At 38.4% G+C, this 12,977-nt stretch overlaps 1 protein-coding gene across 2 annotated transcripts in view; it reads right to left on the reverse strand.

Moving 5' to 3' along the window:
* LOC111331515 (uncharacterized) overlaps positions 1-12,946 on the reverse strand; it is a 16,417-nt gene extending 3,471 nt beyond the window's left edge. For both annotated transcript variants that reach the window (XR_015993596.1, XM_022936636.2), the window contains exons 1-11: positions 12,707-12,946; positions 9,006-10,720; positions 6,853-6,954; positions 6,197-6,412; positions 5,615-5,858; positions 4,312-4,446; positions 3,720-3,833; positions 3,324-3,391; positions 2,230-2,334; positions 1,173-1,288; positions 185-323 (exon numbers count right to left, since the gene is read on the reverse strand). Coding sequence is in view for 1 of the 2 variants with exons in the window: in XM_022936636.2 (XP_022792371.2) it covers positions 185-323; positions 1,173-1,288; positions 2,230-2,334; positions 3,324-3,391; positions 3,720-3,833; positions 4,312-4,446; positions 5,615-5,858; positions 6,197-6,412; positions 6,853-6,954; positions 9,006-10,720; positions 12,707-12,806 (3,054 nt within the window). In the remaining variant the exon portion in view is untranslated. The remainder of the gene's footprint in view (positions 1-184; positions 324-1,172; positions 1,289-2,229; positions 2,335-3,323; positions 3,392-3,719; positions 3,834-4,311; positions 4,447-5,614; positions 5,859-6,196; positions 6,413-6,852; positions 6,955-9,005; positions 10,721-12,706) is intronic.
* Positions 12,947-12,977: the final 31 nt, after the last annotated feature.

Raw genomic sequence — 12,977 nt, forward strand, 5'->3', positions numbered from 1 at the left:
ACTGACGTTTCGACAACCTGTGCGGAAGTCATCATCAGAGTCAAGTGAATGATTGTTGTCAGTAGCTACTGCCAGTAGTCACTGCCACCGACAACAGTCCTTCTCAGGACTACACTCACCCGGACGATCAGACTACACCTTCACATGTTACCCCCGGGTTCAAACCATTTACTGCAAAACTTACCTTGGTTGCCTTGAGGTCACTTTCCAAGCTGTGTCCCACCAGTATGGTGTCTTTGTGAATCATACTCAACAACACAGCTTGCACTTCATGAATTGTTGTCGTGACACCTCGCAGTGACTCTTCTGTCACTCCACTGAATCTGAACAAAACAGAATGCTTTGTTTAAACCTTCATCCTTGAGGATTGGCAAATAAGTGGGCAAGTGGGAGTACAGGATTTAGCTCAACAAGCTTTATTCTACAACAAAATAGTTTAAATCTTGCCTCTGAGATCAAATTATTCTTCAGCAGCAAATTAAGCCAGTTTCAGCCCAGAGGGCCTTACTTTCACCCAGTAACCAAAGCCTGTAAATTGTTGCCCTTTGTTTTTTGTGGTTGTACAACACTAAAACAGTTTCAGCCCTGAGGGCCTTACTTTCACCCAGTAACCAAAGCCTGTAAATTGTTGCCCTTTGTTTTTTGTGGTTGTACAACACTAAGACAGGAGAAGGGGGTGAGAGCCCTTGTAGTATCAATGCAGTGTGTTCTTGAGAAAAAATATGTACACTGTACTTTCTCAGTGCCTCTCTTTGCCTAGGTGCACAGATGGGTCCTTGCAAATGGTCTAGATAACTGGTCCTAAGATACTAAAAGAGGGGGTATGTTTACTTGGCTTGACTAGCTTCCAGATGAAAATGGGAAACTGCATTAATTTTGTTGTCTCTTCATGAAATAGAAACCAACTAAACCTTGCACAATGTGGGCTTTAAATGTGTTGTACAAACACCTGTTTTGTGTTTTGTATCATGTTTTGGGGTGACAAAAACTTTTCCTTCAGTCCCAAAATCATCCATATGAGGTTACAGTAGAGGATTAAGCAGTGAGTGAAAGCCCCTCAACGTCCAAACTCTTACCTAAGTATTTTACTTCCAAAGTCAAAACAAAGTTATTAACTGTCAGCTTAAATTAAAACCTGCCTGCAGCTGGTGAACCTTACACATGTTGTTTACCTTGTATTATAATCAACAATAGTTCTTTCTGGAATTACAAAGGTGTCATAGACTTGCTCCAAATTCCAGTTTATCACAGTGATGCGGGTCAGCTCCAACCCTGAAGTGGTGTAACACTGAGGAAAGAATAATGCAGTAACCGAATAACTTTGAGTCTCAGGAATTAAATAAAGTTGTGTGTCTATCCCAAGTTTTTCCCCAGTAAGTTGAAATGATTCAGTTTCCATCAAATAATTTAGATTTCTGATGCAAAAGTAAATATGTCAAATATCCCTGCACCACTTAGTTTTAAAAGTACATCAATCCAAAATTTTTATGACATTTTTCACAAATAAATTTTTACTCGTGACACAACCACATCAGCTCTACTGTAATTTTTAAACTGTAAATAAAGAAACGCTAACTACTAACTGCTAAAATATGAAATATCGGTTAGTAAATGGTAGATTGTTGTTACAATAGGGTAGCAGATTGAATCTTAAAGATAATTCTGATTGTACCATTAAGATTCAATTTCATCCCTAAGAAGTAAAGTGAATTCAGCAGTCCAGCCAAGCCAAGTGACCAGAGCAGAGCTCATTCTGGTTTCTGCAGCATGAGCTGACTGAAAGTATTGCTTCACCACTCCCCTCTCTCCCCTCCCTCCCTCATTTTATCTGGTTTCCCTGACAATTTGCCAGTACCCATTCAAACTCCTGGTTGGAGAGAGAATTTAAGACAGTGTAGTGTCCTGTGCAAGACCACAACACAGTGACGCCAGCCTAGTATCCCTCTTGCCCCAGGGTCCAGCAGGCTCACCATAAGCCCATCTATGTTCTCTCTAACAGACATACCAATTCCATTTTTTTTTTTTTAACCACAATGTGAAATTTACTCTTTTTATCCTTTGAGTCAATCGGTGAATCTGTCAGTCTGCTTCCATAATTCTGTTATTCATAAAAATTTTAATATATCATTGTGACAACTATCAAAGTTTGAGTAAGCAGAAAACTGAAATCTTCTTTAAATAAAATTTTAAAAGCAAATATGAAGACATTGGGAAACAATGTTTACTTACCATTTCACAATCCATGGAAAATATTTTCTTTCGTTTTTCTGCCAACGGACTCACTATGGTGGTCATAAAACCCTCTGTGTTGTTCACACTGTCACTCACATGAACCTGTCAGAGCATAAAACAAATAATGTTTTCACATCTTTTCAGAGTTGATGGTTATAAACAGTGTACAATTGAACACAAGTTGGGAAAACTAAATGGCATGAATATGTTTTGCAATATTTATCTTGGATTCTGGAGGAGGGGTAGGAGAGGTGGGAGGAAAAGTGGGGGTGGTGGCATGGGATAGGAGGAAAAGGGGGAGTGGCATGGGGTAGGAGAAAAAGAGGGGGGTGGCATGGGGCAGTAAATAACAGGATTGAAGCGCTTCATTAAAGTCAACCAAGGCTGTGCTCTAAGGAAAATTGAAGGGAGCCTAGTGCTCTAAAACTGTGAAATCCAGGGTGCACAGCATGTGCTTTTTATGAAAAAACTAAGACTCCTGAGTTGCCCAAAAGCAAAAGTATTAAGGCACCAGGGGCTACCGTGCACTGGTAGACCACAGCCCTGGTTAACAGTCACAACCAAAGTAATTTAGGCACTTCATTTCAATTTACTTTGAAGTCCACTAGTATACATGTAGGTAAAAAAACTAGCCCCTAAAACTGAGCACATTCCTTTTAGAGACCCCTCTTACCAGATAATGAGACATCACAAACTGAATAAAATAAATACTTTATTCCACTATCATTTTTCCAGTGTCATGCAATGAAACCTTGGCATTGTGTAAATAAATACCTGGATTCTTTCAAGTCTCATTTTTACATCTTATCCCCTTTTTCATTCATTATTTTATCATAAGGTTGTAGTAGTAGTAGGATAAATATTGTAAGAAATATACAACTTTTTTTAGAAACATGTTTTGGCATGCTTATGCCATTTTATATAATTACTCACGTTCAGTTACTCATTGATTGAAAATGGCATAAGCATGCTGAAACATGTCTCTAAAAAAGTTGTATATTTCTTACAACATTATTTTATCATATTAAAAAAACAAACAAACAAAAAACAAAAAAAACAAAACAAAAAAAAAGGTGAACTAAAAGTTATACCTTTCCAATACAGCAGCCAGGGCTACCTGCATCTCCTTGACAACATGAATAATTTGTAATTGGTTCCCCTAAAAGAAATAAAATTCAGGTCAGTCAATAAACTCCCTTGAAAGCTTTTGGCATCAAAGAAGTTCTGTAAAACAACTTTGTGGACACTGAATACTTCACACCAATTAGTTCCTTAACTTCTTGATTTGAGCCCTGGTTAGGGCTTTGCATCACGGAGTAACCATAATTAGGATGCATGCCTCCCAGTTGATTCTGGATCTACTCTTTTGATATATTTTGATATATTCCTCAGTTAGGGGGGAGGGGAGAAGGAACAAACAAGATAAGAAACTGCAATATTTACTCAGAGAAATAAACAGTGATGTAAAATATGTGAAAAAAAATTACCTCTTCTTCGAAATAACTTCCCAACATGGTATACACATTCTTCTCTTGTTAAATACACTCCATCTTCAAGAACAACAAAGGGCTTGCCACAACGACGGCAAGTCCTTCGTGTAGCTGAAGGGAAGATTGTTTCAAAAAATATCAACCATTGAATTAATTTTGGTTGGTTAGAGCTTTAATTATTTTTTTTATGCAGATTTAATTACCTTCTTCTTTTCATCTTTTTGCTGCCTTAAAACTGTCTTCCCTTAGCTGATATTTATTGTATGGAGAGATTCCTTTTGGATCATTCAAGGGAATGAAAGGTATAAATGAAACAGCTGGGGCACATTCCAGTCTTGGGAACATCAAATGACTAGGAGGTTCATTGTTTTTTACACATATTGGTTGTAAAATGACGTTTAACTTTTATAAATTTAGCTCGGACCAAGAAGGATAGTCATCTGTTTTGTCTAATTAAAGAAGCCAAGGCTTCAGAGGTAACTAGCCTATGAAAATGCTGGCTGAGGGAGCATCTGGGGTACTCTGACAAATTTATGTTACCTGCTATGTTACAGTTGCTACTCTGCAAAGGAAGGCTCTGTACACTTACGATCTCTGGACAGCTCCTTTTTAGTTTTTAAAACAGCCCTCCCAGGTGCTGTTGGACAGGGACGTGGGTAACCATTTTCAATTAAGTCGTCTTCACTCATCAAATACTTAGACAGGAAATCATACATCAACTCTTCTATAACATCATTAAAAAAAAAAAAACAGGTTTTAGTGGGATAAGATAATTTTTACTTTAAATGGCTGTAAGTTGTAACTTGTACATGTAATTTTAAATTGGGTGTCAAAAGTAATCAGGGGTCAGGTTGGTTGCATTTCACATGGCTCTGTAATTGTTCTAGAAGGCTGTCAACATTGGCAATGCTGTCTCAAGCAGATCTCACTTCACAACCAGGCCCTGGTTGTTCAAAGGATGGATAACGCTATACACTGGATAAATCTCTATCCGGTGGATAGCGCAGTACGTTTTGGTAACACTTATCCGCTGGATAGCGATTTATCCGTTGGATAGCGTTATCCGCCCTTTGAACAACTGGAGCCAGATGTAGATCTATCATTGACTTTGAATGGGCACTCACTTTTTGAAAGGGTTTAGGGTAAGTCACAAGTAATCACTGACAATGATTTCTCCTTAATGCTTGAGCCCCACTATCAACATTTATATTCTCGTAACTGTTCTCCATATCATGTTTCTTATTTTTCTGATTAACAGAATTTGTTAATTTGTTCAAAAATCAAGACATTTCATCGTTGGTGATCATTTCTTTCACTCTCATGATCTTTACATTTGATCAGGCAGTGTTATTGTAAGGAGAAATTAGATGCTGGTCACTACTGGGGCTTAAGAGGTTTACTCCTTGAGACACTTTCCTCTTTCTGATTGACTGCCATGATTCCTTCTGTTTAAGAGTCTTACTTCTTTCACTGTCAAATGTAACTGCACATCTAGATCATCTAGATAATGGCAAGTTGGCTTTGTGAAGTGAGAAAGTTAGAGAAGCCCGGGAATAACCCTCAGAACCAAACAGCAAAATAAATCCACATTACATCCCCACAAACAAAGCTGAGCTTTACGGTCTGTAATCGCAGACAGGAGTTTCTCCTCTCCAAAAATCATAATCAGCAACATAACTGATTACCTGTAAATTCCACTAATCTATTCGTGTTTTTCTCATTGCCATGTTCCCACCAATCACGTAGCTCCATTTTCTGCCTTTAAAAGCACACACAACCCACAACTCCTCTGTTCGCTCCAACGAAGGGCTAACGCTCGAAACATCAGCTTTTATAACCATAACAGTGGCCAATTTACTATTTCAACTTTGTTGATATATTCAAATTATTACCTGTAAATTGATCTGTTTGTGAAACAGCTGGTTGTTGTTTTGCAGGGCTCTTAGTACTGACAACAACTGCCCCTGAAGGCAGCACTTTTGTAACAGCTACTTTTGTTGTTGTCTCACTTTTGACAGGAGAAGGCGATTCCAAGTGCGTTATACTGCGAAGTTTCTTGATTGCATTCACACAAAGATTCAAGTAAACTTGTCGCCTGGTGCTTCTTTCATATAGAGTTTTCTCTTCTTCCACAGCCTATTACAGAAAAAATTTCAAAATAAATATTAATTTTCCTACCTTTGCCCTACCATTCGACTGCATAAGGGGACAATTTATTTAATATGTAACAAGTGACTTCCACAAGTTTTTATGTTTCATTTTCAAACTACCGCATAATTGCTGCCTTTGGCTGATTATTCTTCCAAATGGTGACTACATTTTGAAAAGATATTTGAGGAAGAAGGGACAGGAAAATGAGGGTACTCAAAGGAAAACAATTTCAATTATAGGTGAAGTGCTTGACGTAAAAACTTTGAATAAACTTTAGCTTTTGAATTTCAAGCTTCTGCTTCCATGAAATATGATCTTATTACCTTTTCAAATGCTTCTTTCTCACTGCTACAAATTCTAAGGTATTCATCAACTATTCTGTCCAGGTATCTCTGACGTTGACTTTGCGGCACCTTAGCACCATACTCCACAGGGATCCTTGGTCTTGGCAGTGATCCCGCAGGGGAGTTATTCTTCAATACATGAGCCACCCTCTGTTTGGCAGGCTTGTAACCCTCTGCTTCCTTAGCAGGAGATCCCTTAGATTAGAAGAACAATTATCAATTGAAATTAACTGACCCAAAAACAGTTTTTTTATCTTGAAAAAAATTTAAAAAAACTAAAATACACTCGATCCTTAACCATTTAAATCCCAGAAGTGATTAACATGAAACTTCTTCCTATAATTTCCATACATTATCCAGCAAACAGGTCAGCATCTTAGGAAATGTATAGAGAACAGTATGGAGAATATGCATACTGATGTTAGGGCATAAAGGGTTTAATGAGAAGGCTTTAAAAGGACACCAAAACAGGATTGAGTAACCATGCTTGTCAAGTCCCCTTTATTTGGGTCCTGACACCGCCTTGCCCCAGGGAAAAATTTCATAGTTACCTAAAAAGGATGCTAAGAAATAACACATTGCTTACAGACAAGTCAAAAAAGCTAAACAGAGTAACTTTTCCCATCAGTTCTTACCGATGTTGAAGGTGTCTTGGACTCGTCTTTGCTTTGTACAGCGGATAAAGTCTTTGGGTACCTTCGCACAGGGTTTGCATTTGACGATAATCTCCTAGGTAGCTGCATGCAATACAAATAACATTGTCTCATAAACACATTTGAAACGTCATTGTACTTAATATTAAGTTACCAGGATCTCATATGACCTATAACATCATGAACAAACTGATTACTACTCAATAAAGGCTGATAGTTTCTAAAGAAACTGTTTGAGACTGCGTCGGTGGGGGTAACGAAATAATTTGGATATATCAACAAAGTTGAAAGGGTAAATTGGCCACCGTAACGATTACAAAAGCTGACGTTTCGAGCGTTAGCCCTTCGTTGGAGCGAATAAAGGAATTGTGGGTTGTGTGCGCTTTTAAAGGCAGAAAAGGGAGCTACGTTATAGGTGGGAACATGGCAATGAGAAAAACACGAATAAATTAGTGGAATGAAAAGTGTTCGTTGATCCCTGTGGGATTTAGACTGCCGGTTTGAAAGATGAACTTTTGTTCAAGAGTTTTACGGCTTTCCGTGCTACCCAAGTGTAAGGAAAGACCGCAGATTGAACTGATTACTAATCAGTTTTCATAAGCCAGACTTGTAATGACTGACTTTTCACTTTGGCTCAGGTTGTCAAAATGTCTGATGCTGCTCTTGAGGACAACAATCCCATAATCCTTTAACTCCCATGAGCGACCAAGACAGAATTTCTTGCTTGCAACATCGACACAATATCAAGCAGAGGTGATGAGAATGGAGAAAATTATCAGTTAGCGGATAATTGAGTTGATTCAATACCCAATTCTCAGACAGTAATTAGTTCTTATTAACTGAGCGGGAGGTCTGGATGGGAGAATCTTGACCGAGGTCGCCAGTACAGACCAAATGCAGTGAGGTCTGTACCAGCAACCGAGGTCAAGTTTCTCCCACACAGACTGACCTAACTCAGTTAATAAGATGTTTATTATATGGCTGTGTCTTACATGCCAATTTTTTATATTGATCTTTGTACCTTTTTTTTCTAGACCGGTCTAGATGCCGGTCTAGATGGGAAAATCTAGACCGCTTTCAATATTGATTTCAGCCAATCAAATTCATGAATTCGGTAGTTCCCAGTCCTTGTGAGACAGCCATATAATAAAGAGAATTACTAAAAATTGAGATCTTGGGAGAGGAAATGTTAAGATTTTGACTGACTCTGCAAAATCAACCAATATTATTTACCTGGATGTTCTGACCTCTTGATCTGGAAAAACTCAGGCTTGAGTTTCGAAAAAGTTCAAATTCATATCAAAGAAATTCAAATGTTACATTTATTTATTTATTATTTATTTATTTAATGATTTGTACCAAGTACTGGAGCAGAAACAATAGGACATGGGTCCCCTACGAGGTTTAAGCTCCAACAATCCCACCCACCCCACCCCAGGGGAGGACATCCATCAAACAGTAATCTCGTGCATGGGAAATTAACGTCTCCTACCCCTAGCCCTGCAGGAGACAGGACCTCCATTTATTCGTCCCTATCTGAGAAGACTAGAATATCTAACCATTTCTTGATGTTATAGAAAGGCAGCATATTCTTCTCAATTATTTTAAGACTTGAGTGTTGGTCCGGCCGGGGCTCGAACCCTCGACCTCCCGCACAGCAGTCCAGCGCTCTATCTATTGAGCTAACTGGGAGGCGGTTAGCTCAATGTGGCTGAATGTAATTCAGGCGAAGTTAAACTTGAGCCAATGCAGTCAGCGGTGGTCCGCGGGCAGCCACGTGTGGGGGGGGGGGGGGGGGGTTTGCTTTTACTGGGTTTGTTGCAGGGGCATTTGTATTGTGTTCCAGCTACGTTCTTGTTCGCTTTTGCTTGCCATAGTTGAGACTGCCTTTTTGTTCTCAGTGATGAGTTTAATTAACCCTTTAACCACTACGATTGATTGGTTTCTAAGTTCTCCATACAGTATTACTGCTGAATCAAACATTTAGATCATAAGAATAACTCAAATGATTGCCAACAAAAGGAGCTCTTGATTGTCAAACCAATTCTCCTTGTCAGAATTTAACCTCAAGAAATCTATAGAGAACAGTATGGAGATTATGCATGCAGATGTTAGGGTGCAAAGGGTAAACTTACATGACTGGACATATGTGCCACTCGCTGTTTCTTCCCAAGTCCTAATGCATCAGCCATTGATGGTTGTTTAATCACATCAGAGTCATTAGATGCAGTTGATAAAATTCTCTTCCTTGGCAATTCTTGTGTCTGTTTTTTAACTGGTGATTGTAAATCCTTCTCCATTGTAAGTTCATCTTGTGGCAGTTCAAAGTTATCCCAAATTCTTCTCAGGGAATCATTCTCTTCATGGTTTGAGCCACCGTGCGTATGGCCACTATAATCACTGTCATCACTTGAGATAGTTACATTTGTCAGAAGTTTGGCTTTCTGCATTTTCTTCTTCTTCTTCTTCTTCTCCAATCCTCTGTTCTCTGGTATTTGGAGTTTCAAAGTTTTAACAGGAGTTACTTCCACCTTACTTTTCTTTTGTTTTTCCACTTTCTCAGTTTTGTTTTGCTTTTTAGAAGGACCAAAGAAATTGATTTCAGTCTCAGAAAGACTAAGTTTTCTTTTTGGCGCATTGACATTTTCTGAAGTTAGCCGCTTGACAGACGACTTCTCTTTTAATTTAACAGGACTGTCTGACACAGCTTTGCATTTTTTTATGTCTTTAGAACTATTATCAAGAGATGATTTTCTAGAGTTACTTGTAACAGTATGTTCCAGTGACTTTGATGCCGACAAAAACAACTCATGTATTGTATATTCCTGTTTAGAAATGCCATCTTTCCTTTTCATGGCCTTCTTATTATCCTCATTCTTTGTTGCAGTACCATAAAGAGAAGAACAAGGTATTAACTGCTGGGATTTTCTTTTCTTAGAAGGTAGTACGTCCAAAGAATATTTCACATCCTTAACCCCTTCAGCAGAAACTTGAAGCTGAACAGATTTCCGTCTTTGTGGTTTATCCTGAAGCATGTCAGATTTTTCTTTGCCTCCAGTGAGTTCTTGTTTCTCATCTGTACATGCACTTTCCAAAACCACTGATGATTCATTTTTTTCCATAACAGCTTTGGACTCAAGTTTTTTCCTTAAACTATCAGCCTTGATTTGTGCAATTCTTGCCTCTTTGGCAATATAGGATTCCGTGGCAGTAACATCAATCAAGTTATTCTTCATCTGACCCTCACTTTTGGTTTCAGACTCTGAAAATTTTTTCATAACTGAGGAGTTACTTTCAGAAACAGTGCAATTAGATTCATTTGAAGTTGAAATATGTTCTAAATCTGTGCTTCCTGCAGCAGTTTGATTGTGACCAGATAAAGAAACTGAGGTCAACCCAATGATTTTCATCTCTTCATCTGTCAGAGAAGCAATGGGTTGTTCATATTCATCCGGGTCCAATTCAGACATTTTCATGCCCTCATGATTGGGGCTGACCTTGTGTGAACCAGTCACAGGTTCACTTATGTCCAAGCTGAACATGGGCAAAGATTCTTTAACAACAGAAAGTTGATCAATCTGAAAATTCTGCTCTTCATTACCTCTTTTCAGAATGCTCTTTTTAGAAGCTGTGTCTGTTTGAGTCGTAAATTTGTTTTCAATTTCATGACTTGTACTGTCCACTGTTTCTACCTTTCTTTTTGTTTCTTCTGGTAGAGTTATTCTAGCTTCAGCAGGCTGTTTATCTCTATCAGATACATCTGGACTGGGTGTTGTAGTCTTAACACGGTTTGATTGGTGTTCAGTGTTATTCTTATGAGGTGATACTCTGTTCTTTGATGGTTTGAGTCCTGTTAGAGAAGGAAAACACAAACTTCAGGGTTCTGCGTACAACCTTTTTCAACGTCACCACCTACAACCTTGAATCTTAAAACAATTGCCAGGGGAAAAAAAATCTGGCTCCAAAAGATTTTGCAGGCTCACAGGCCATCTTGAGGCTTGACCATTTGACCTCTCACAGCCCCTAATTTCTCCTTACAATATCACCCCTGAATCAAACATTAAGGTCAAGAGAATTAAGACAATGATCGTGAACTCAAAATGCTCTTAATTTGGATATATCAACAAAGTTGAAATGGTAAATTGGCCACCATATTGATTACAAAAGTTGACATTTCGAGCGTTAGCCCTTCTTCGGAGCGAACAGAGGAATTGTGGGTTGTGTGCGCTTTTAAAGGCAGAAAATGGAGCTATGTTATTGGTGGGAACATGGCAACAAGAAAAACAGGAATAAATTAGTGGAATGAAAAGCGTTCGTTGATCCCTGTGGGATTTAGACTGTGGGATTTAGACTGCCGGTTTGAAAGATGAACTTTGTTTAATCCCACAGGGATCAACAAACGCTTTTCATTCCACTAATTTATTCGTGTTTTTCTCATTGCTATGTTCCCACCAATAACGTAGCTCCATTTTCTGCCTTTAAAAGCGCACACAACCCACAATTCCTCTATTCACTCTGACGAAGGGCTATCGCTCGAAACGTCAACTTTTGTAATCATTCCGGTGGCCAATTTACCATTTCAACTTTGTTGATATATCCAAATTATTTCGTTACCCCCACTGACGCAGCCCCTAACAGTTTCTTTAGAAACTATCAGCCTTTATTCCAAATGTTCTTGATTGTTAGACAAATTCTCCTTGTCAGCACCTTAGGAAATATATAGAGAACAGTATGGAGAATATGCATGCTGATGTTGGGGTTTAAAAGGTTGACAACTGAGAGCTTCTTAGGACATTGATGATTTCCTTTATCTTGTGACCTTAATCCCTTTAACTCCCAGAGGTGATCAACATGTAACTTCTTCTCACAGTCTCCACATATTATCCAGCAAACAAGTAATAAGATTACTTAAACTTATCAGGTAGAAGTTTTTTATCCTGCTCAAAAACTAAATTATTGTAATTAATTTATAGGGAAAATGTGTAGCAGATACAAGGGAGAATTCACAATTAAATCTTGGGAGTATTAAGGATTATTAGACCTGATGACTTGATAGAAGATTTTTGGAAATAGAGAGAGTTTTCCTGGCTTGCATCCAGACTTAACAATTGTGTGCTATTCTATGCAGTAGCTGCTAAAAAAAATTGTGTTACAGCTTGATTACAGTCTCTGGTTAATAGTGTTGTCTATTACATTGGTCGCAGCGCCCAAGGGCAAGGATGTGAATTCCACATTCTGATTGGCTACTCAAGCAGGCAAGATAGGAACACCTTGCCCACTTGGGATTGCCCGTATTGACTCCCCGCACAAAAAAAATAGAATTAGAACTAAGTTCATAATTCTTGGACAATTTCGGTGATGGAAACGCAAAAAGCGGCAGAATATAGTCAAAACATAGAAAACAGAAATGATTGCCGTGAGTTGGCTTTCTTTCCCAGTTCTAGAAGTCAACAAGTCATTCTTAATTCCTAAGAAGGCGAAATATTTTTGGCATTATAATACTCCTTTACTAATCAAGCTTGTTCGGTCAAGGTGGCTGGATATTAGCTTCATTATTTTTTCGCATTTTCATATTTAAAAGGCATTTGACCACAATTAAGAGATTAATAATTACTGTTACAGTAATTTTCTCAGTCTACTCTAATAACCCGCATTAATTTCGTTCACCAATGACTGTAAGTTTATAGTTTCGATATTTAATACTCCACAACGAATTTCTTTATCTGCTAAATTTCATCTTAAGACGTAAAGATAATATTAATTTTGACACTACCGCCCAAGGACATGCATACAAAGGCACAATTTCTACCACTGAAAATGTTAGATTTCCACGTACCGGGTTTACTATGGCGAAAATGGCAATACGGTCTGTGGCACAGTCCGTGAACAAAGAATGGACAGTTTGTACTTCGGAAATACCCTGCTGTTGGAAACATTGTCGCGAAAATTTAACAAAGTTCTACTTGAGTGCTTGTAGGTGGTACAATTTCAAGGCTACGCAACTGTGAAACATCCTTTTCAATTTCTGCGTAGAAGTCTCTTTGACCTATGCATTCAAATTCGTCTTGAATGTTCTTGACTCAAAGTTGCAGTCACCTTAGTAGCCT

The sequence above is a fragment of the Stylophora pistillata genome, chromosome 11 (assembly GCF_964205215.1).
Source record: "Stylophora pistillata chromosome 11, jaStyPist1.2, whole genome shotgun sequence".
NCBI classification, from domain to species: domain Eukaryota; kingdom Metazoa; phylum Cnidaria; class Anthozoa; order Scleractinia; family Pocilloporidae; genus Stylophora; species Stylophora pistillata.